Source organism: Salvelinus alpinus, chromosome 10 (genome assembly GCF_045679555.1).
Source record: "Salvelinus alpinus chromosome 10, SLU_Salpinus.1, whole genome shotgun sequence".
Taxonomy (NCBI): Eukaryota; Metazoa; Chordata; class Actinopteri; order Salmoniformes; family Salmonidae; genus Salvelinus; species Salvelinus alpinus.
The window spans coordinates 14,362,848-14,384,511 of record NC_092095.1 but is presented as its reverse complement, the minus strand read 5'-3'; the positions used below and the strand labels follow the sequence as shown (position 1 = coordinate 14,384,511).

General features: G+C 44.7%; 1 protein-coding gene across 1 annotated transcript; it reads left to right on the top strand.

Annotated features, from left to right (window-relative positions):
- The first annotated feature begins 6,375 nt into the window (after nucleotides 1-6,375).
- LOC139531538 (organic solute transporter subunit alpha-like) lies at nucleotides 6,376-19,801 on the top strand. The gene is made up of 8 exons (XM_071328056.1): nucleotides 6,376-6,827; nucleotides 13,535-13,686; nucleotides 14,060-14,133; nucleotides 14,507-14,665; nucleotides 15,042-15,153; nucleotides 15,547-15,693; nucleotides 16,870-16,975; nucleotides 19,226-19,801. The coding sequence occupies exons 1-8, from the start codon at nucleotides 6,758-6,760 to the stop codon at nucleotides 19,375-19,377; spliced, it is 972 nt and encodes a 323-aa protein (XP_071184157.1). The 5' UTR covers nucleotides 6,376-6,757; the 3' UTR covers nucleotides 19,378-19,801.
- The last annotated feature ends 1,863 nt before the right edge of the window (nucleotides 19,802-21,664 follow it).

Here is a 21,664-nt window from a genome sequence, read left to right as displayed (position 1 = left end):
TCCTTATCTTCTCTCCAAACTAGTAACATTACTGGCTGCTACCGTGTTACTTACCTGATGGTGTTAACACCGCCATGGTTATGCCAGCTCAGGTAGATGGACAGTGAAATAACATTTTGAACTGTCTGAGGATGAGTGGGGAGGAAGTGATGAAGAATGACTGGTTTGGTGAAATACTTTTGTTGTTCACACTGGCATATCCTTCACACTGACGTGTCCTTTACACTGACACAGTTTCCTGTACAGTAACAAGTGATATTGGCACGTGGTAAAGACGTGTGTGTGTGTGTGTGTGTGTGTGTGTGTGTGTGTGTGTGTGTGTGTGTGTGTGTGTGTGTGTGTGTGTGTGTGTGTGTGTGTGTGTGTGTGTGTGTGTGTGTGTGTGTGTGTGTGTGTGTGTGTGTACGTACTCTCGGGTGAATAGCAGCTGTGCTGTTATCTGATACACAGAGTTTAGGAAGAGCGCAAACACCATTCAGTTCAATACCAGACTCACTGGAAACCCCACAAGGCCAGGTGAGGTGTGCCACAGGTGTGTGTGATCACCAGTCTTGTACACACCTGTCTGGACTCAAGTGTGGTGATTCAGGTGTCATTCAGGTAAACACACACCCTGAGTTGGACCTGATCAGACCAGCATGGACTAGGGTATGTTTGTGTGTCCTTGCGTCTTTGCGTGTCAATCTTTAAATGTGTTTGCACATGCAGCTCAGAGATCCTAGATTTAGAAAAGAAAGCGAGAGAGAGAAAGGAGGGAGAAAGAGAGAGCGAGAGGGGGAGGAGAAATAGAGAGAGGGGAGAGGGGAGAGAGTGAGAGAGTGAGAGAGAGAGAGAGAGAGAGGGGGAGAGGGGGGAGAAAGAGAGAGAGGGGGGAGAGAGAAAGAGAGGGGGGAGAAAGAGAGGGGAGAGAAAGAGAGAGAGAGAGAGCAGAGAGAAAGAGAGAGTGGGAAGAAAGAAAGGGGGGAGAAAGTGAGGGAGAGGGGGGCGAAAGAGAGCGAGAGAGGGGGGGGGACAGGGAGAGGTTTTAGTTTCATCCCCATGTGGTGTAAGAAGCACAAAAAATATGTATCTGAGCATTTGAAGGAGCCATGGTCAGAAAACAATTCAGGGTAGGATAATATTTATGGTAAAGGTATCTTGGGGAAACAGCAGGGTAAGGTCATATTTAAGGTAAAGGTATCTGGAGTAAACAGCAGGGTAAGGTCATATTTAAGGTAAAGGTATCTAGGGGAAACAGCAAGAGATAGAGGGGGTTAGTACTATCAAATCAAATGTTATTGGTCACATACAAATGGTTAGCAGATGGTTAGCACATGGTTAGCTGTCTGTGTGGGTGGACCATTTCAATCTTTTTGTGATCCGTGATTGACTGTAGACCCTGCCACATACGTCTCGTGTTTGAGCCGTTGAATTGCGACTCTACTTTGACTCTATACGGACGCTTTGCTTGTTTGATTGCCTTGTGGAGGGAATAGCTACACTGTTTGTATTCGGTCATATTTCCTGTCGCCTTGCCATGTTTAAAAGCGGTGGTTCGCACTTTCAGTTTAGCGCAAATGCTGCCATCAATCCACGGTTTCTGGTTAGGAAATGTTTTAATTGTCGCAGTGGGTACGACATCTCCGATGCACTTGCTAATAAACTCACTCACCGAGTCAGTGTATACATCAATATTATTGTCTGAGGCTATTGGGAACATATGCAGTGTGTGCAGTGAAAATATAACAGTCCGTGTGATCGAAGCAATCCTGAAGCGTGGAATCCGATTGCTCAGACCAATGTTGGATGTGCCTGACACGGGCGTTTCCTGTTTTAGTTTTTGTCTATAGCAGGGGAGCAATAAAATGGAGTCATGATCGCTGGAGACTTATATTTCCCTCACTAACTTTAGACATCAGCTATCTGAGCAGCTAACTGATTGCGACAGCTGTAAGCCCATCTGTAAATAGCCCATCCAACTACCTACCTCATCCCCATATTGTTTTTATTTACTTTTCTGCTCTTTTGCACACCAGTATCCCTACTTGCACATCATTATCTGCTCATCTATCACTCCAGTGTTAATCTGCTAAATTGTAATTACTTCGCTACTATGGCCTATTTATTGCCTACCTCCTCACACCATTTGCACACACTGTATATAGACTTTCTTTTTTCTATTGTGTTATTGACTGTACGCTTGTTTATTCCATGTGTAACTCTGTGTTGTTGTTTGTGTCGCACTGCTTTGCTTTATCTTGGCCAGGTCGCAGTTGTAAATGAGAACTTGTTCTCAACTGGCCTACCTGGTTAAATAAAGGTGAGAAGAAAAAAAACTATCAGCAGTGGTGTAAAGTACTTAAGTAAAAATACTTTAAAGTACTACTTAAGTAGTTTTTGGGGGTATCTGTACTTTACTTTACTATTTCTATTTTTGACAACTTTTACTTTTACTTCACTACATTCCTAAAGAAAATAATGTACTTTTTACCCCATACATTTAGCCTGACACACAAAAGTACTCGTTACATTTTGACAGGAAAATAGTCCAATTCACACACTTATCAAGAGAACATCCCTGGTCATCCCTATTGTCTCTGATCTGGCGGACTCACTAAACATAAAATGCTTCATTTGTAAATTATGAATGTTGGAGTGTGCCCCTGGCCACCCGTCAAAAAAGAAAAAAAAGAAAATTGTGCCATCTGGTTTGCTTAATATTTGAAACTTTTACTTTCAATTTTAGACACTCCATTTACTTTTGATACTTAAGTATATTTAAAACCAAATACTTTTACACTTTAACTCAAGTAGTATTTTACTGGGTGACTTTCACTTTTACTTTTCTATTAAGGTATCTTTATCTTTACTTAAGTATGACAATTGAGTACTTTTTCCACCACCGACTTTTCAGGTAGGTACATAGATGAGATAATAATAACAGATGGAAAGAAAGTGCAATAGAAACTTAGGAATAAGAGTTCTCCCTTTCTTTCTTTCTTTCTTTCTCTCTCTCTCTCTCTCTCTCTCTCTCTCTCTCTCGCTCTCTCTTTCTCTCTCTTTCTCTCTCTCTCTCTCTCTCTCTCTCTCTCTCTTTCTCTCTCTCTCTCTCTCTCTCTCTCTCTTTAAATAAATTTAAAAAAAGAGAGAGAGAGAGAGAGAGAAGTCTCTCTCTCGCTCTCTCTTTCTCTCTCTTTCTCTCTCTCTCTCTCTCTCTCGCTCGCTCTCTCTCTTTCTCTCTCTCTCTCTCTCTCTCTCTCTCTCTCTCTCTCTCTCTCTCTCTCTCTCTCTCTCTCTCTCTCGCTCTCTCTCTCTCTCTCTCTCTCTCTCTCTCTCTCTCTCTTTCTCTCTCTCTCTCTCTCTCTCTCTCTCTCTCTCTTTCTCTCTCTCTCTCTCTCTCTCTCGCTCGCTCTCTCTCTCTCTCTCTCTCTCTCTCTCTCTCTCTCTCTCTCTCTCTCTCTCTCTCTCTCTCTCTCTCTCTCTCTCTCTCTCTGTGTGTCACATGTTAGCAGTGCTGAATGTTTTCTTTGAGTTGAGAAGAAGAAACATAGCCGATGGCTATTGTTTCAGAATGGAGGAGGCTACAGAGTCGTGTTCAATGATGAGTTAATATCATTGTGTAACACCCCAAACTAGTCAGGCATAGCAATTATAAAAGGCATTTTCTCACATGAAATGGTAGATTTATTAAACTGTCATTTGGATATGAAACAGACAGTAAGGGACAACTTACATAGGCCTAACTGTCTGATGGATTGTTCCCTGGTACTTACAGAATATACAGTTGAAGTTGGAAGTTTACATACACTTAGGTTGGAGTCATTAAAACTCTTTTTTCAACCACTCCACAAATTTCATGTTAACAAACTATTGTTTTGGCAAGTCGGTTAGGACATCTACTTTGTGCATGACACAAGTCATTTTTCCAACAATTGTTTACAGACAGATTATTTCACTTATAATTCACTGTATCACAATTCCAGTAGGTCAGAAGTTTACATACACTAAGTCGACTGTGCCTTTAAACAGCTTGAAAATTCCAGAAAATTATGTCATGGCTTTAGAAACTTCTGATAGGCTAATTGACGTCAATTGGAAGTGTATCTGTTGATGTATTTCAAGGCCTACCTTCAAACTCAGTGCCTCTTTGCTTGACATCATGGGAAAATGAAAAGAAATCAGCCAACACATGAGAAACAAAATTGTAGACCTCCACAAGTCTGGTTCTTGCTTGGGAGCAATTTCCAAAAGTCTGAAGGTACCACGTTCATCTGTACAAACAATAATACGCAAGTATAAACACCATGGGACCACGCAGCCGTCATACCGCTCAGGAAGGAGACGCGTTCTGTCTCCTAGAGATGAACGTACTTTGGTGCGAAAAGTGCAAATCAATCCCAGAACAACAGCAAAGGACCTTGTGAAGATGCTGGAGGAAACAGGTACAAAATTATCTATATCCACAGTAAAACAAGTCCTATATCGACATAACCTGAAAGGCCGCTCAGCAAGGAAGAAGCCACTGCTCCAAAACCGCCAGTAAAAGCCAGACTACGGTTTGCAACTGCACATGGGGAAAAATATTGTATTTTTTGGAGAAATGTCCTCTGGTCTGATGAAACAAAAATAGAACTGTTTGGCCATAATGACCATCGTTATGTTTGGAGGAAAAAGGGGATGCTTGCAAGACGAAGAACACCATCCCAACCGTGAAGCACAGGGGTGGCAGCATCATGTTGTGGGGGTGCTTTGCTGCAGCAGGGACTGGTGCACTTCACAAAATAGATGGCATCATGAGGGAGGAAAATTATGTGGATATATTGAAGCAACATCTCAAGACATCAGTCAGGAAGTTAAAGCTTGGTCGCAAATGGGTCTTCCAAATGGACAATGACCACAAGCATACTTCCAAAGTTGTGGCAAAATGGCTTAAGGACAGCAAAGTAAAGGTATTGGAGTGGCCAGGAAAGCCCTGACCTCAATCCTATAGGAAATTTGTGGGCAGAACTGAAAAATCGTATGCGAGCAAGGAGGCCTACAAACCTGACTCAGTTACACCAGATCGATCAGGAGGAATGGGCCAAAATTCACCCAACTTATTGTGGGAAGCTTGTGGAAGGCTACCCAAAACGTTTGACCAAAGTTAAACAATTTAGAGGCAATGCTACCAAATACTAATTGAGTGTATGTACACTTCTGACCCACTGGGAATGTGATGAAAGAAATAAAAGCTGAAATAAATCATTCTCTCTAAAATTATTCTGACATTTCACATTCTTAAAATAAAGTGGTGATCCTAACTGACCTAAGACAGGGAACTTGTACTTGGATTAAATGTCAGGAATTGTGAAAAACTGAGTTTAAATGTATTTGGCTAAGGTGTATGTAAACTTCCTGACTTCAACTGTAGTAGAATAGAAGAGTGAATGCAACTTTATTGGCCACCCAGGTATGTACACTCTCTGTATATTAAATTCTGCTTTTCTAAGGAAGTGGGGAACAAGCTATAAATACCTCACATGATGACACCACTGTGCTCATCTCCATAGCAGCCAGCGGCATGTGATGGGGAACGCTGGGGATAAAGTTGGACTCCGGTTCCTACTCAGGAATGCCCCCCCCCCCCTCCTCCCCCTCTCTTTCGCCCCTCCTTAACCACATTGTGTCTCCGTTATAATTTTTAATTTAACCTTGATTTAATTAGGCAAGTCGGTTAAGAACAAATTCTTGACGACCTACCCCGGCCAAACCTTAACGCTGGACCAAATGTGCGCCGCCTCATGGAACTCCCAATCGCAGCCGGTTGTGATACAGTCTGGAATTGAACCAGTGTCTGTAGTGACACCTCTAACACTGAGATGCAGTGCCTTAGACCGCTGCGCCACTCAGGAGCCATTTCCATGAATTAAGTGGTTAACTGCCAGTGATAAACTCTCACAAACACACATCCTAGTTATTTCATGTATTTTAAATAAATAGAGCTTTTTTTCCATCAAAAGTGTACTTTGTTCTGATGGAAATAGAACGTTATTTAGACAAGATATTTCTGTGAGCCTACTCATGTAGCACGCAGCACGTAAAGGAGTCATCTTTATACTGTGTATGTACCATTGTAGCCTATGTGACAGCATGGGCAACGCCATTGATGCTACAACCCATAGGAATCAAATCAAATGTTATTTGTCACACGCTCCGAATACAACTCAGTTGACTACTTTAAAATGTCGGAAACATGATGGAAGCCCTCAATGGCGCTGCCCATGCTAAGACAGCCTTTTGGCTACCAAATGCCTCTATCATTTTCTATGGCTCTTCACTGCAGAGAGAGCGAAAGAGAGAGGGGAGTGGGGAGTGGGTAGGGCCGTTGCGAACTAGTAGGCAAACGTTTGAGTAATTCTCCGCGCGCTGGGCATGATTGCACAATTGGTCCCGTGGAGGGGTCCCTAGCCCTACAACGAGTAGACACAAGCCCATGAGTTCCCAGAAAGCGCCCATGCGGTGCAGCCGGAGCAGAAGGCAGGTCCAAATATTTCAACAAGTATTTAGAAATCCGTGATTCCTCTCTGATTTCGCCCGCAGTTGCGCATTTCAGAGGGGAGCCGTAGCGGATGCCCCTAGCAGCAGCACTCCACGCATAATTTATTTATTCATTCATTTCCTATCACCAGTGACTGCTGCCAACTGGATGCGTCTGAGTGGTTGAGGGATAGATAGCTCTTTGTTTTCGTCCCCCGCCGCCCTCTACTTGCTCCAGAACTTCTAACCGGGCTGACTAAGGATGGACGGGAACCGAACCATCGACCCAAGCTGCAGTGAAAAACCTCCCGTGGCCATCGACATCATTCTCAGTGAGTTGAGCCGCTCGTCTAGGCCCGTAGCTGCGCTTTCCATAACTAGCCAACGATAACATTTTAGCTGCCAAGTGCCGTTAGTTTCTCCAATCTGCCAGCTACTTTTTTCTGACTGATTGATTGCGCTTGTCCTGTAAACATTGAAAAGGCATTGCCAATTTGCCACCATGTCCATGGGCTATTATTAAACACACATTCAAGTTGGTTACATTCTATGTTAGTTACATTCTAAGCTACGTTAGCTAAGTTTCCATCCAATTGATGACACATTTTCATGCGAATATTCTAAAACCCGCCCGAAAACAAGTGCTACCATCTAATTGAGATGTTTCCATCAAATGGACTTGTTGTGGCTAGGGTACTAGGGGGTAACTAGTCCCCACTAAGAACAATGTCTATTTACTGACACAAAAAACAAATGTTTGGAGAGAAAAAATTGGTATGTGGATGAAGGTCATGCGTTAGGCGAATAAACTATGAAGGGAAATAAATGGCTATAGTTTACACAGTTTTTTAGTTATTTCATGAAATGTTGTTTTTAGAAAAGGGATGTTTTTTTTTTTCAAGTACCGGGGGGCAGTTACCTCTATAAAATGATGGGATAAGGTTTCACAGAAGTGTTAAAATCCATTTAATCAGTTTTATTTAGTAAGTAATATTTAAAAGCTAAGTCTAGTTATCTTATTTTAATGATTTAAATCAAATACGGGGGGAAATGGTGTTGCACATGTCACCATTAATATCCGCAGTATGAGGAGATTTGATATATCTTACCTGCACTGTTATTGCAGGATATCTCACCTGCTCTGCTATTGCACGATATCTCACCTGCTCTGCTATTGCAGGATATCTCACCTGCACATTCATTCTCTTTGTTCTTTCTTTGATGTTCCCTTTCCATACAATCCATTTTGTAGTGGTGGAAAAACGACCCAATTTTCATACTTGAGTAAAAGTATAGACACCTTTTTTTAAAGAAAATGACTCAAGTAAAAGTTAAGGTCGCCCAATAAAATACTACTTGAGTACAAGTGAAAGTATTTGGTTTTAAATGTACTTAAATATCAAAAGTAAAAGTATAAATCATTTAAAATGTGTTATATTAAGCAAACCAGACGACACAATTATTATAATTTTTTTAATTTACAGATAGCCAGGGTCACAGTTCAACACTCAGACATTATTTAAAAACAAAGCATTTGTGTTTAGTGAATCTGCCAGATCAGAGGCAGTAGGGATGTTCTCTAACTGCATGTAGCTCAGGACCTGAAGCAAGGATATGCATATTCTTGATACCATGTGAAAGGCAATACTTTGAATGTTGTGGAAATGTGAAGTTAATGTAGGAAAATATAACACATTAGATCTGGTAAAAGATAATACAAACAAAAAAAACATGCGTTTTCAATTTTTTTTGTTTTTCATCTTTGAAATGCTAGAGAAAGGCCATCATAATATTGTAGTTTAGGCGCAATTTAGATTTTGGCCACTAGATGGCAGCAGTGTGTGCGAAGTTTCAGATTGATCCAGTGAAGCATGGCAGTACTGGACAATATTTTGTATCAAGTATGCCCAAAGTGTTCCGAACTGGTCAATTGATACATTTTCAAGTACATAACTATAGAGAACATACAAAAATTATATGGTAATACAACGTTTACATTTACACACTCCCAGGAATGTCATACATGATGGATCATTAGCTTATACACTAACTTTCACAAATCTAGATGGCCGGGCAGGGTGGGTGTGGAGCCAAAGAAAGCAGGGGTTCAAACTGTAGATCCCAGTTCCTACATTTGAATAAGAACATGTATTTTATCAAACAAAACTATGCTACATTTTATCTCTGGGACCCTCAGGATGACAAATCAGAGCAAGATTACTGAATGTAAATACATTATCAGGACATTTTTTGTTGAGCAAGAGCAGTGGCAGCCTGGTAGTGTCGGGAAAATAATTTGGTGACATCTTGTGGTCTTAATGTGAATTACAGGGTGGGGGCAGTTACCCCTAGTACCCTAGAAGTTTGTGTGTAATACAAGTGCATAAAATTAACTTTTGCAGTTAAATACGCATGTATCCAATTAAAAATACAGGTCAAATGGGTTTGCTTCGCATTTTCAACTTTACTTATGGCTTTGTCACAAAATGTTGCGTTACATAGCGACTGTGCCCACATGGTTGACGTTTTGCGTTTCCGTTTTCTGTAACCATATTTTCAATTCACATTTGGTTAGAATTTTACTTCGATATGATGGTTATGATATCAATATTTGCGCATAAAGGTGTTACCCGCCACAATTTCTTGCATAATTAATTCTGCAATATCCCACCTTGTATTTAGTTTTGTCGACATTTTGAAACTGACTGAAATGTGTCTTCCGCATTTAACCCTTCCCCTCTGAATCAGAGAGGTGCGGGGGGCTGCCTTAATCGACATCCACGTCTATGGCGCTCGAGGAACAGGGGGTTAACTGCCTTGCTCAGGGGCAGAACGACAGATTTTTACCTTGTCAGCTCAGGGATTCGAAATGGAATGGCTGCAATGAAACAGTGCACACACACAATAAGATTATTTATTGATGTTTAGAGGCTTGATGATGTCTGAGGATGGTTGAACCACAAAACTATGGTTTTAAGGGTTTCATCACACCACATTACCCGTGGCTGGCCACACACTGGTATGTAGCCTATAGTGTGTATCCTGGTATGTAGGCCTACTTACATTCCTAAAGTATTGTCACGCAAAGTAGTTTCCCTCTACAGCACCCCGCGGTTACAGTAGGAACAGTATAAATAGGATGTGACGGATGCTCTGTTTGGACGACATAACTGTTGGTCTGACCAATAGCAGGCAGGCATAACATGTGTGTACTGCAGATCCGCCCATCCCTGACGTTTGACCGCATGGTCAACAGTCCTACATCCTACCCCTGCTCTGCATCACTCTGGATAATCTGAGTTCTGAATCCGGTCTTGGTGTTGATATAGTGTGTTGGAAAGGAGGGTGCATTTTCCTCCCTAATGGCTAAGTTACAGTAAGCAGACCCTTGATCTGAAGAAGCAACAATTTCATGACACTGTTAAAAACACATCTGTAACTCGCTGGAGTGGACTGAAACACAATCCTCTACCCATCCCTCGCTCTTCTCTAATCATGTCCTTATGGGTATGTCTCATCTCCCCCCCATCCCTCCCCTCCTCTCTCTAATCATGTCCTTATGCCTCTTTCACAAACCAAGATGCTCTCCCAGAAATCATGGAGCAAGCACTTCCTTTCCCCACTTCCCTAAGGAATTAACATGATCCACACACACCCACACAGCTGTGAAGAGTACACGGCCCAAAGCTAAATAGCTAATCAAATGGCTACCCAGACTACCTGCATTGACACGACAATGGGCCGCAGGATCTCGTCACGGTATCTCGGTGCATTCAAATTGCCATCGATAAAATGCAATTGTGTTCGTTGTCCGTAGCTAATGCCTTCCAATACCATAACCCCACCGCCACCATGGGGCACTCTGTTCACAACGCTGACATCAGCAAACCGCTCGATGACACGATGCCATAAACACAATCTGCCAAACTCCCGGTACAATTGAAACCGGGATTCATCCGTGAAGAGCACACTTCTCGAAGGGTGCCACTGACCATCGAAGGTGAACATTTGCCCACTGAAGTCAGTTACGACGCCAAACTGCATTCAGGTCAAGACCGTGGTGAGGATGACGAGCACACGGATGAGCTTCCCTCAGATGGTTTCTGATAGTTTGTGCAGAAATACTTTGGTTGTGCAAACCCACAGATTCATTAGCTGTCTGGGTGGCTGGTCTCAGACGATCCCGCAGGTAAAGAAGCTTGATGTCTAGGTCTTGGGCTGGCGTGGTTACACGTAGTCTGCAGTTGTGAGGCCGGTTGGACGTATTGTCAAATTTTCTAAAACGACGTTTAGAGAGAAATGACGATTAAATTCCCTGCAATAGCTCTGGGGGACATTCCTGTAGTCAGCATGCCAATTGCACACTCCCTCAACTTGAGACATCTGTGGCATTATGTTGCACATTCTAGTGGCCTTTTATTGTCCCAAGCACAAGGTCCACTTATATAATGATCATGCTGTTTAATCAGCTTCTTGATATGCCACACCTGTCAGGTGGATGGATTATCTTGACAAAGGATAAATGCTCACTGACAGGGATGTAAGCAAATATGTGCACATAATCGGATATATATATTTTTTTGTGTGTGTATGGAACAATTCTGGGATCTTTTATTTCAGCTCATGAAACAACACTTTACTTGTTGTGTTTATATTTCTGTTCAGTATATTTGCATACGCTTCCAACAGATATACCTCACCAGACACGCCACTGCGGTTTTCTTCACTGTACCCAAACCAAAAACAGATTTAATGTGTCGCTCAGTTATGCATTGAGCCATGTCATCGTGGAAAGCTCTGCCACCAGTGGTTGCTCAGGCAAAAAACAAGTTTAGCTTTAAAAAATGGATATAAGATTTTTTTTTTTAATCACAGAGCCTCTCCTATTTTTTTAAAGATCTAATTTAACTGTATATAATAATTTGTATTAATTATTAGTATGTATATATGAATAGTGTGGAAATAGTATTTATTGTCTGTTGGTGTCTTTTGTAAATTAATGTAATATCTTATGTTGGTCTTCTGTATTACTATTCTGTACTTTGTCATGTATTTGTACGTTTTTTTTATTTGGACGCCAGGAAGAGTAGCTTCTACATGTGCAGTAGCTAAAGGGGATCCTAATAAACTAAACGGAACATTGCCTCGGTTCTCCCTGTATATATCCATGTTATTTTTACTTGTTATTCATTATTCACTGTGTGTGTCTTTACACACCTACTCATTCAAGGGTTTTTCTATATTTTTTACTATGTTCTACATTGTAGAATAATAGTGAAGACATCAACACTATGAAATAACACATCATGTAGTAACCTAAAATAATGTTAAACAAATCAACATTTATTTTATATTTAAGATTTTTCAAAGTAGCTACCCTTTCCTTGATGACAGCTTTGCAAACGCTTGGCATTCACGCAACTAGCTTCACCTGGAATCCTTTTCCAGGTGAAGTTCCCACATATACTGAGCACTTATTGGCTGCTTTTCCTTCACTCTGCGGTTCAACTCATCCCAAACCATCTCAATTGGGTTGAGGTCAGGTGATTGTGGTGGCCAGGTCATCTGATGCAGCACTCCATCACTCTCCGTCTTGGACAAATAGCCCTTACACAGCCTGGAGGTGTGTTGGGTCATTGTCCTGTTGAAAAACAAATGATAGTCCCACTAAGTGCAAACCAGATGGGATGGCGGATCGCTGCAGAATGCTGTGGTAGTCATGCTGGTTAAGTGGGCCTTGAATGTCACCAGCAAAGCACCCCCACACCATCACACCTCCTCCATGGTTCACGATGGAAACTACACATGCAGAGATCATCCGTTCACCTACTCTGCGTCTCACAAAGACATGGCGGTTGGAACGAAAAATCTCAAATTTGGACTCATCAGACCAAAGGACAGATTTCCACTGGTCTAATGTCCATTACTTGTGTTTCTTGGCCCAAGCATGTCAATTTTTCTTATTGGTGTCCTTTAGGAGTGGTTTCTTTGCAGCAATTTGACCATGAAGGCCTGATTCATGAAGTCTCCTCTGAACAGTTGATGTTGAGATGTTTGTTACTTGAACTCTGTGAAGCATTTATTTGGGCTGCAATTTCTGAGGCTGGTAACTGTAATGAATTTATCCTCTGCAGCAGAGGTAACTCTGGGTCTTCCTTTCCTGTGGTGGTCCTCATGAGAGCCAGTTTCATCATAGCGGTTAATGGTTTTTGCGACTGCAATTGAAGAAACTTTCAAAGTTCTTAATGTTCCTTATTGACTGACCTTCATGTCTTAAAGTAATGATGGACTGTTGTTCCTCTTTGCTTATTTGAGCAGTTCTTGCCATAATATGGACTTGGTATTTTACCAAATAGGGCTGTATTCTGTATACCACCCCTACCTTGTCACAACACAACTGATTGGCTCAAACGCTTTAAGAAGGAAAGAAATTCTACAAATTTAACTTTTAACAAGGCACACCTGTTAATTGAAATGCATTACAGGTGACTACCTCATGAAGCTGGTTGAGAGAATGCCTAGAGTGTGCAAAGCTGTCAAGGTAAAGGGTGGCTACTCAAGAATTTAAAATAAATCTATTTTGATTTAACACTTTGTTTTGGTTACTACATGATTCCATATGTGTTATTTCATAGTTTTGATGTCTTCACTATTATTCTACAATGTCAAAACAAAGGAAAACCATTTAATGAGTAGATGTGTCCAACCTTTTGAATAGTACTGTATATATCATGTTAACTCTTCATTGTTGGAAAATGATCCATAAGTAAGCATTTCACTGTTAGTCTAAACCTGCTGTTTATGAAGAATGTGACAAATAACATTTTGTTTGACATGGCTGTCTGCAGACATGTATACAAGTGTATTTGTGTATGTGTCAGTTTATTCTTAGTTAATTGTGTGGCCAGGGGTACCGGCGTTTGCATGTGTGAGTTAGTTACTCTGTGTTTGGCAGACGGGATGGTGCTGTTTTTTGATTTCCTGTTCGATACTTTTCATTGTCTTCCTGTAAACACCTCCTCTGTCTGTCTGTCTTTAGAGTTGGACATCTTTGGTATCATCCTGTACTCAGTGCTGACCTTCATGGCAGCGGTGTCCATGCTGGTCTACATAGAGGAGTGTTGGTACATCTACCGGAAGGTTCCCTCCCACAAGAAGAGCGCCATCATCTGGGTCAACGGGGCAGCGCCGGTAAGAACACACTGAAGGCAGCCTTTAATCTGGTACCTGCTGGTACTACTGCTATGTCCCCCTACAGTAGAAACACGTGTGGTAAGAACACACTGAAGGCAGCCTTTAATCTGGTACCTGCTGGTACTACTGCTATGTCCCCCTACAGTAGAAACACATGTGGTAAGAACACACTGAAGGCAGCCTTTAATCTGGTACCTACTGGTACGTCCCTCTACAGAAGAAACACATGCGGCCAAGGAACAAAATAACAACTTTAGTTATGACCCATCCCGTCAGTTTACTAGGAAATTCTAGGGCAGTAGCACGGTTAGGAAGACTGCATTGTTAAAGTATCCAAACTAAGGCTGTATGTCTCGGCTGTGTGTGTCAGGTGATTGGCACCATGTCCTGTCTGGGGATGTGGATTCCCCGAGCCACCATGTTTACTGACATGACCTCCGCCTGGTATGTTACTCATCCCTCGCTCTTTTCCTATCTCTCTCCTGTCTTTCATTTTCTCTATGTATCAATTTTTCTCTCATATTGTCTCTCTCTCTCTTCCATCCTATCCTCTTTCCTCTCTTCCACCTTCTATCTCTTCCTGTGTCTGAGTGGATCTGGGGTTCTCTTGATCTCAGACTCCTTCTGTGACAGACAGGAAACCCATTAGAGAGCAGGAAGATATACCCTGTGTCAGCAAAACCTACAGAGATACTAAAGACACCATTACAATAGTGTGTGTAGATCTTTCCACACCCATCTCTCCCTCTGTCTATCTTCCCTCCTTCACTGCTTGGCGTTCTTGATGTGTGGAACATGTTTGTGCCTGCCTCCACAGCTACTTTGCGATCGTCGTGTTTAAGTTCCTGGTGTTAATGATCGAGGAGGTGGGGGGTGACGAGGCGTTTCTACGGCGAGCAGGGAGGAACAAACTGAAGATCAGTACTGGTCCCTGCTGCTGCTGCTGCCTCTGTCTACCCCATGTTAACATCACACGGTAACACACACAGTTTAGTAGTGAAACTATCTGTATTGGTTCAGGCCCCAACAGGTTGAATGTACCCCCTGGCCACTCACCCTCGTATGGGTCCATATAGAGACATGTCAGAAAACATTATCACCCCAAATATGCCCCCTACTGGTCATTGCACCCTATAGGACATGACATATTACAAAGTCATACTAATATGTTAAATATATGTATACAATATACATATTAAATAATATGTTAAATATATGTATACAATATACATATTAAATAATATGTTAAATATATGTATACAATATACATATTAAATAATATGTTAAATATATGTATACAATATACATATGAAATATATGTTGAATGAATGTTTTCCTGTGGTTTTCTCCAGCCGGAGTTTGTTCCTGCTGAAGTTGGGATCGTTCCAGTTCGCCCTGATGAAGGTTGTCTTCACCATTCTGTCAATCATCCTCTGGACCAATGGCAACTTCAACGTTACAGATGTGAGTGTGGGGCGTCAACACACGCATACCTACAATCACACACACACACGCATACCTACAATCACACACACACACACACGCATACCTACAATCACACACACACACGCATACCTACAATCACACACACACACACACGCATACCTACAATCACACACACACACGCATACCTACAATCACACACACACACACACGCATACCTACAATCACACACACACACGCATACCTACAATCACACACACAGAACCATACTCTTTCCAAACGCACACGCCCATTTGAAAACTCCCACACACACACACTCACAGAGTTGACTCTGTCCCGCTCATCTCCATAACCTGGGCTGGAACCGGGGACTATCTAAACACACATACACTCCCAACGCCGTATGTGTTTCAGACGGCGGTAACGGGAGCGTCTATCTGGATCTCCCTGGGAGTGGGGGTCCTGACCATCATAGCACTGTGGCCTGTAGCCATCATGTTCATGCATCTCAGGACCGTGCTGCGCAGCCTCAAGATCATTCCCAAATACGCCATGTACCAGGTGAGATTACACACACACACACACACACGCTATGTAAGTGAGCCAATCAGAGGAAAGAGGTAAAGCACGGCTCTCCAACTCTGTTCCTGGAGAGCTACTGTCCTGTAGGTTTTCACTCCAACCCTGTTCCTGCAGAGCTACTGTCCTGTAGGTTTTCACTCCAACCCTGTTCCTGCAGAGCTACTGTCCTGTAGGTTTTCACTCCAACCCTGTTCCTGGAGAGCTACTGTCCTGTAGGTTTTCACTCCAACCCTGTTCCTGCAGAGCTACTGTCCTGTAGGTTTTCACTCCAACCCTGTTCCTGGAGAGCTATTATCCTGCAGGTTTTCACTCCAACCCTGTTCCTGCAGAGCTACTGTCCTGTAGGTTTTCACTCCAACCCTGTTCCTGGAGAGCTACTGTCCTGTAGGTTTTCACTCCAACCCTGTTCCTGGAGAGCTACTGTCCTGTAGGTTTTCACTCCAACCCTGTTCCTGGAGAGCTACTATCCTGCAGGTTTTCACTCCAACCCTGTTCCTGCAGAGCTACTGTCCTGCAGGTTTTAACTCCAACCCTGTTCCTGGAGAGCTACTGTCCTGCAGGTTTTCACTCCAACCCTGTTCCTGCAGAGCTACTGTCCTGCAGGTTTTAACTCCAACCCTGTTCCTGGAGAGCTACTATCCTGCAGGTTTTCACTCCAACCCTGTTCCTGCAGAGCTACTGTCCTGCAGGTTTTAACTCCAACCCTGTTCCTGGAGAGCTACTATCCTGCAGGTTTTCACTCCAACCCTGTTCCTGCAGAGCTACTATCCTGCAGGTTTTCACTCCAACCCTGTTCCTGCAGAGCTACTATCCTGCAGGTTTTCACTCCAACCCTGTTCCTGCAGAGCTACCCTCCTGTAGGTTTTAACTCCAACCCTGTTCCTGGAGAGCTACTGTCCTGCAGGTTTTCACTCCAACCCTAATCTAGTGCACCTGATTCTAATAATTAGCTGAATCAGGTTAGTTACAACTGGGGTTTGAATGAAAACCTACAGGACAGTAGCTCTCCAGGAACAGGGTTGGAGAACTCTGGTATACAGTAAGGCCCAACTCAACCAATCAGAGGTCAGTTAATACCCTGAAACAGAAAATGATAACATGTGTTTACTCATGCTGAGCACAGTGTTTTTATGTTTTACCCATGATGCCGTGCAGCTGGTGCTAGTGCTGAGTCAGCTCCAGTCAGCCATCATCAACATCCTGGCTATGATGGGAACTATCGCCTGCACCCCGCCATACTCCTCTCAGGCCAGGGGATACTGTGAGACTCATCTCCATCCATCCCTTCATCACTATATCCCTTATTAAACATATACACACTATCCTCACAGGCTAGAAGATACCATAAGTGACCTCTCTCTCCCCCCTCTCTCTGTCCCCAATCCTTCTCTCCCACGCCCTCCCCCTCTCTCTCCCCCCTCTCTCTCCCACGCCCTCCTCCTCTCTCTCCCCCCTCTCTCTCCCATCTCTCCCCCCTCCTCTCTCTCCCACGCCCTCCTCCTCTCTCCCCCCCTCCTCTCTCTCCCACGCCCTCCTCCTCTCTCTCCCATCTCCCCCCCCCTCTCTCTCCCACGCCCTCCTCCTCTCTCTCCCCCTCTCTCTCCCATCTCTTCCCCCCTCTCTCTCCCATCTCTCCCCCCCACGCCCTCCTCCTCTCTCTCCCATCTCTCCCCCCCTCTCTCTCCCATCTCTCCCCCCCTCTCTCTCCCATCTCTCCCCCTCTCTCTCCCATCTCTCCCCCCTCTCTCTCCCACGCCCTCCTCTCTCTCCCCCCTCTCTCTCCCATCTCTCCCCCCTCTCTCTCCCACGCCCTCCCCCCCTCTCTCTCCCACGCCCTCCTCCTCTCTCTCCCCCTCTCTCTCCCATCTCTCCCCCTCTCTCTCCCACGCCCTCCTCCTCTCTCTCCCCCCTCTCTATCCCATCTCTCCCCCCTCTCCCACGCCCTCCTCATCTCCCCCCCTCTCTCTCCCACGCCCTCCTCCTCTCTCTCCCCCTCTCTCTCCCATCTCTCCCCCCCTCTCTCTCCCACGCCCTCCTCCTCTCTCTCCCCCTCTCTCTCATCTCTCCCCCCGCTCTCTCTCCCACGCCCTCCTCCTCTCTCTCCCCCTCTCTCTCCCATCTCTCCCACGCCCTCTCTCTCCCACGCCCTCCTCCTCTCCCCCCCTCTCTCTCCCACGCCCTCCTCCTCTCTCTCCCCCCTCTCTCTCCCATCTCTCCCCCCCTCTCCCACGCCCTCCTCCTCTCTATCCCATCTCTCCCCCCTCTCTCTCCCACGCCCCCCTCCTCTCTCTCCCCCATCTCTCCCCCCGCTCTCTCTCCCACGCCCTCCTCCTCTCTCTCCCCGCTCTCTCTCCCCCTCCCCCCCTCTCTCTCCCACGCCCTCCTCCTCTCTCTCCCTCCTCTCTCTCCCATCTCTCCCCCCCTCTCTCCCACGCCCTCCTCCTCTCTCTCCCTCCTCTCTCTCCCATCTCTCCCCCCCTCTCTCTCCCACGCCCTCCTCCTCTCTCTCCCATCTCTTCCCCCCCTCTCCCACGCCCTCCTCCTCTCTCTCTCTCTCCCATCTCTCCCCCCTCTCTCTCCCACGCCCTCCTTCTCTCTCTCCCTCCTCTCTCTCCCATCTCTCCCCCTCTCTCTCCCACGCCCTCCTCCTCACTCTCCCCCCTCTCTCTCCCATCTCTCCCCCCTCTCTCTCCCACGCCCTCCTCCTCTCTCTCCCATCTCTTCCCCCCCTCTCCCACGCCCTCCTCCTCTCTCTCTCTCTCCCATCTCTCCCCCCCTCTCTCTCCCACGCCCTCCTTCTCTCTCTCCCTCCTCTCTCTCCCATCTCTCCCTCCCTCTCTCTCCCACGCCCTCCTCCTCACTCTCCCCCCTCTCTCTCCCATCTCTCCCCCTCTCTCCCATGCCCTCCTCCTCTCTCTCCCATCTCTTCCCCCCCTCTCCCACGCCCTCCTCCTCTCTCTCCCATCTCTTCCCCCCTCTCTCTCCCACGCCCTCCTCCTCTCTCTCCCCCCTCTCTCTCCCATCTCCCCCCCCCCTCCCACGCCCTCCTCCTCTCTATCCCCTCTCTCTCCCACACCCTCCTCCTCTCTCTCTCCCATCTCTCCCCCCTCTCCCACGCCCTCCTCCTCTCTCTCCCCCCTCTCTCTCCCATCTCTCTCCCACGCCCTCCTCCTCTCCCCCCTCTCTCTCCCACGCCCTCCTCCTCTCTCTCCCCCTCTCTCTCCCATCTCTCCCCCCTCTCTCTCCCACACCCTCCTCCTCTCTCTCCCATCTCTCTCCCCCCCTCTCTCTCCCACGCCCTCCTCCTCTCTCTCCCTCCTCTTTCTCCCATCTCTTCCCCCCTCTCTCTCCCACGCCCTCCTCCTCTCTCTCCCCCCTCTCTCTCCCATCTCTTCCCCCCTCTCTCTCCCACGCCCTCCTCCTCTCTCTCCCATCTCTCCCACGCCCTCCTCCTCTCTCTCTCCCATCTCTCCCCCCCTCTCTCTCCCACGCCCTCCTTCTCTCTCTGTAGTGATGAGTCAACAGTTGTTAATCCTGGAGATGTTCATCATCACCTTGGTAACCCGCCTGTTGTATCGTCGCCAGTATGAGCCACTCCCTGACGACGAGCATGACGACGACCACACTAAGATTGTTCTATCAGCCGAGAGAACTCTGGCATAGCGTGACGGAGAAAGAAACTGCGTGTGTGTGTGTGTGTGCACACGCGTACGTTTAAGGGAGAATTATGTGGGATTAGGATCCGTTGGAGAATACTGATATATTCTCACATGTGTATATGGACTAAACTGACAGAACGCAATGGATGACCTAAGCTTGTTGTGTTCTGTTACACTGAATTGTGCAATAAGAAATCAGTTCAGTACTTTTCTTGGTGAGCAAAGTGGTTGAGGTGGATCATAATTCTTCACCTCTCAGCCAGTGTGTTTGGATGTGATAGTGTTGCTGTTATGTAACTGTAATATATAAGAATGATTTCAGAAATGTATTTTTATCACAAGTTATACGTTTTGCCATTGTGAACTTTGTACTGTATCATAATGATCCATTTATAATGTATACATTTTTTAAAAACGTTTTAATTTGAGGATTTCATATTTTGTCATTTGTTTTTCAGTAGGCATGCACACCCACACACAGGTCTGGGTTAGGGTGGGCAGATTAGTTGTAGAGGAGAAACCTGTATTTGTTGCAGTGGCATGATTGACAGAGTGACACTGAGCAGCAGTAGCCTACATTGACAACATTTGGGTAAGGTTATGCCAACATTACCAAGGTCACTGACAGATCACCACAGCTCGTTGTCCTCTCATCCTCTTCAGATCTGTATCTTGTGGAATCTGAGTAATCACAACAACCCAGATACAGGTTTAGATTAGAAGTCCTGGTAAACATACAGTACCAGTCAAAAGTTTGGACCCACTAATTCATTACTATTTTCTACATAGTAGAATAATAGTGAAGACATCAAAACTATGAAATAACACATATGTAATCATGTAGTGAACAAAGTGTTAAACAAATAATGCGATATTTGAGATTCTTCAAAGTAGCCACCCTTTGCCTTGATGACAGCTTTGCACACTCAGCATTCTCTCAACCAGCTTCACCTGGAATGCTTTTCCAACAGTGTTGAAGGAGTTCCCACATATGCTGAGAACTTGTTGGCTGCTTTTCCTTCACTCTGCGGTCCAACTCATCCCAAACAATCTCAATTGAGTTGAGATCGGGTGATTCTGGAGGCCAGGTCATCTGATGCAGCACTCCATCACTCCTTCTTGGTCAAATAGCTCTTACAAATCTAACTGTATTTGTCACATGCACCGAATACAACAGGTTTAGACTTTACAGTGAAATGCTTACTTACAAGCCCTTAACCAACAATGCAGTTTTAAGAAAAATACCTAATAAAAGTAACAAATAATGAAAGAGCAGCAGTAAAATAACAATTGCGAGGCTATATACAGGGGGTACCGGTAGTCAGTGTCCGTGGGCACCGGTTAGTCGAGTTAATATGTACATGTAGAGTTATTAAAGTGACTATGCATAGATAATAAACAGAGTAGCAGCAGCTTAAATGAGGGGGGGCAATGTAAATAGTCTGAGTAGACATTTGATTAGATGTTCAGGAGTCTTATGGCTTGGGGGTAGAAGCTGCTTAGAAGCCTCTTGGATCTAGACTTGGTGCTCAGGTACCACTTGCCGTGTGGTAGCAGAGAGAACAGTCTATGACTTGAGTGGTTGGAGTCTTTGACAATTTTTAGGGCATTCTTCTGACACATATAGAATGGTATAGAGGTCCTGGATGGCAGGAATCTTGGCCTCAGTGATGTACTGGGCCGCACGCACTACCCTCTATAGTGCCTTGCGGTCGGAGGCCGAGCAGTTTCCATGCCAGGCAGTGATGCAACCAGTCAGGATGCACTCGATGGTGCAGCTGTAGAACCTTTTGAGGACCCATACTGCAATACCTTCTACTATACCTACTGTAATACCTACTGCAATACCTACTACAATACCTACTGCAATACGAACTGTAATACCTACTGCAATACCTACTGTAATACATACTTTAATACTTACTTTAAAACCTACTACAATACCTACTAAGATACCTACTGTAATACCTACCTTAATGCCTACTACAATACCCACTCTAAAACCTACTGTAACACCTTCTACAATACCTACTGTAATACATACTGTAACACCTACTGCAATATCCACTTTAATACCTACTGTAATACCTAATACAATACCTGCTGTAACACCTACCACAATACCTACAACAATATCTACTGTAATACCTACTGTAATACTCACTGCAATACATACTGTAATACATACTTTAATACTTACTTTAAAACCTACTAAGATACCTACTGTAAAACCTACCTTAATGCCTACTGCAATACCTACTACAATACCCACTCTAATACTTACTGTAACA

Excerpts from the sequence above, each read along its gene's own strand:
- LOC139531538 (XM_071328056.1), top strand. The coding sequence starts at position 6,758 with ATGGACGGGAACCGAACCATCGACCCAAGCTGCAGTGAAAAACCTCCC. Across the intron at positions 13,687-14,059 it reads GGGTCAACGGGGCAGCGCCG|GTGATTGGCACCATGTCCTG; the intron begins GTAAGAACACAC and ends TGTGTGTGTCAG. Across the intron at positions 14,134-14,506 it reads ACTGACATGACCTCCGCCTG|CTACTTTGCGATCGTCGTGT; the intron begins GTATGTTACTCA and ends CTGCCTCCACAG.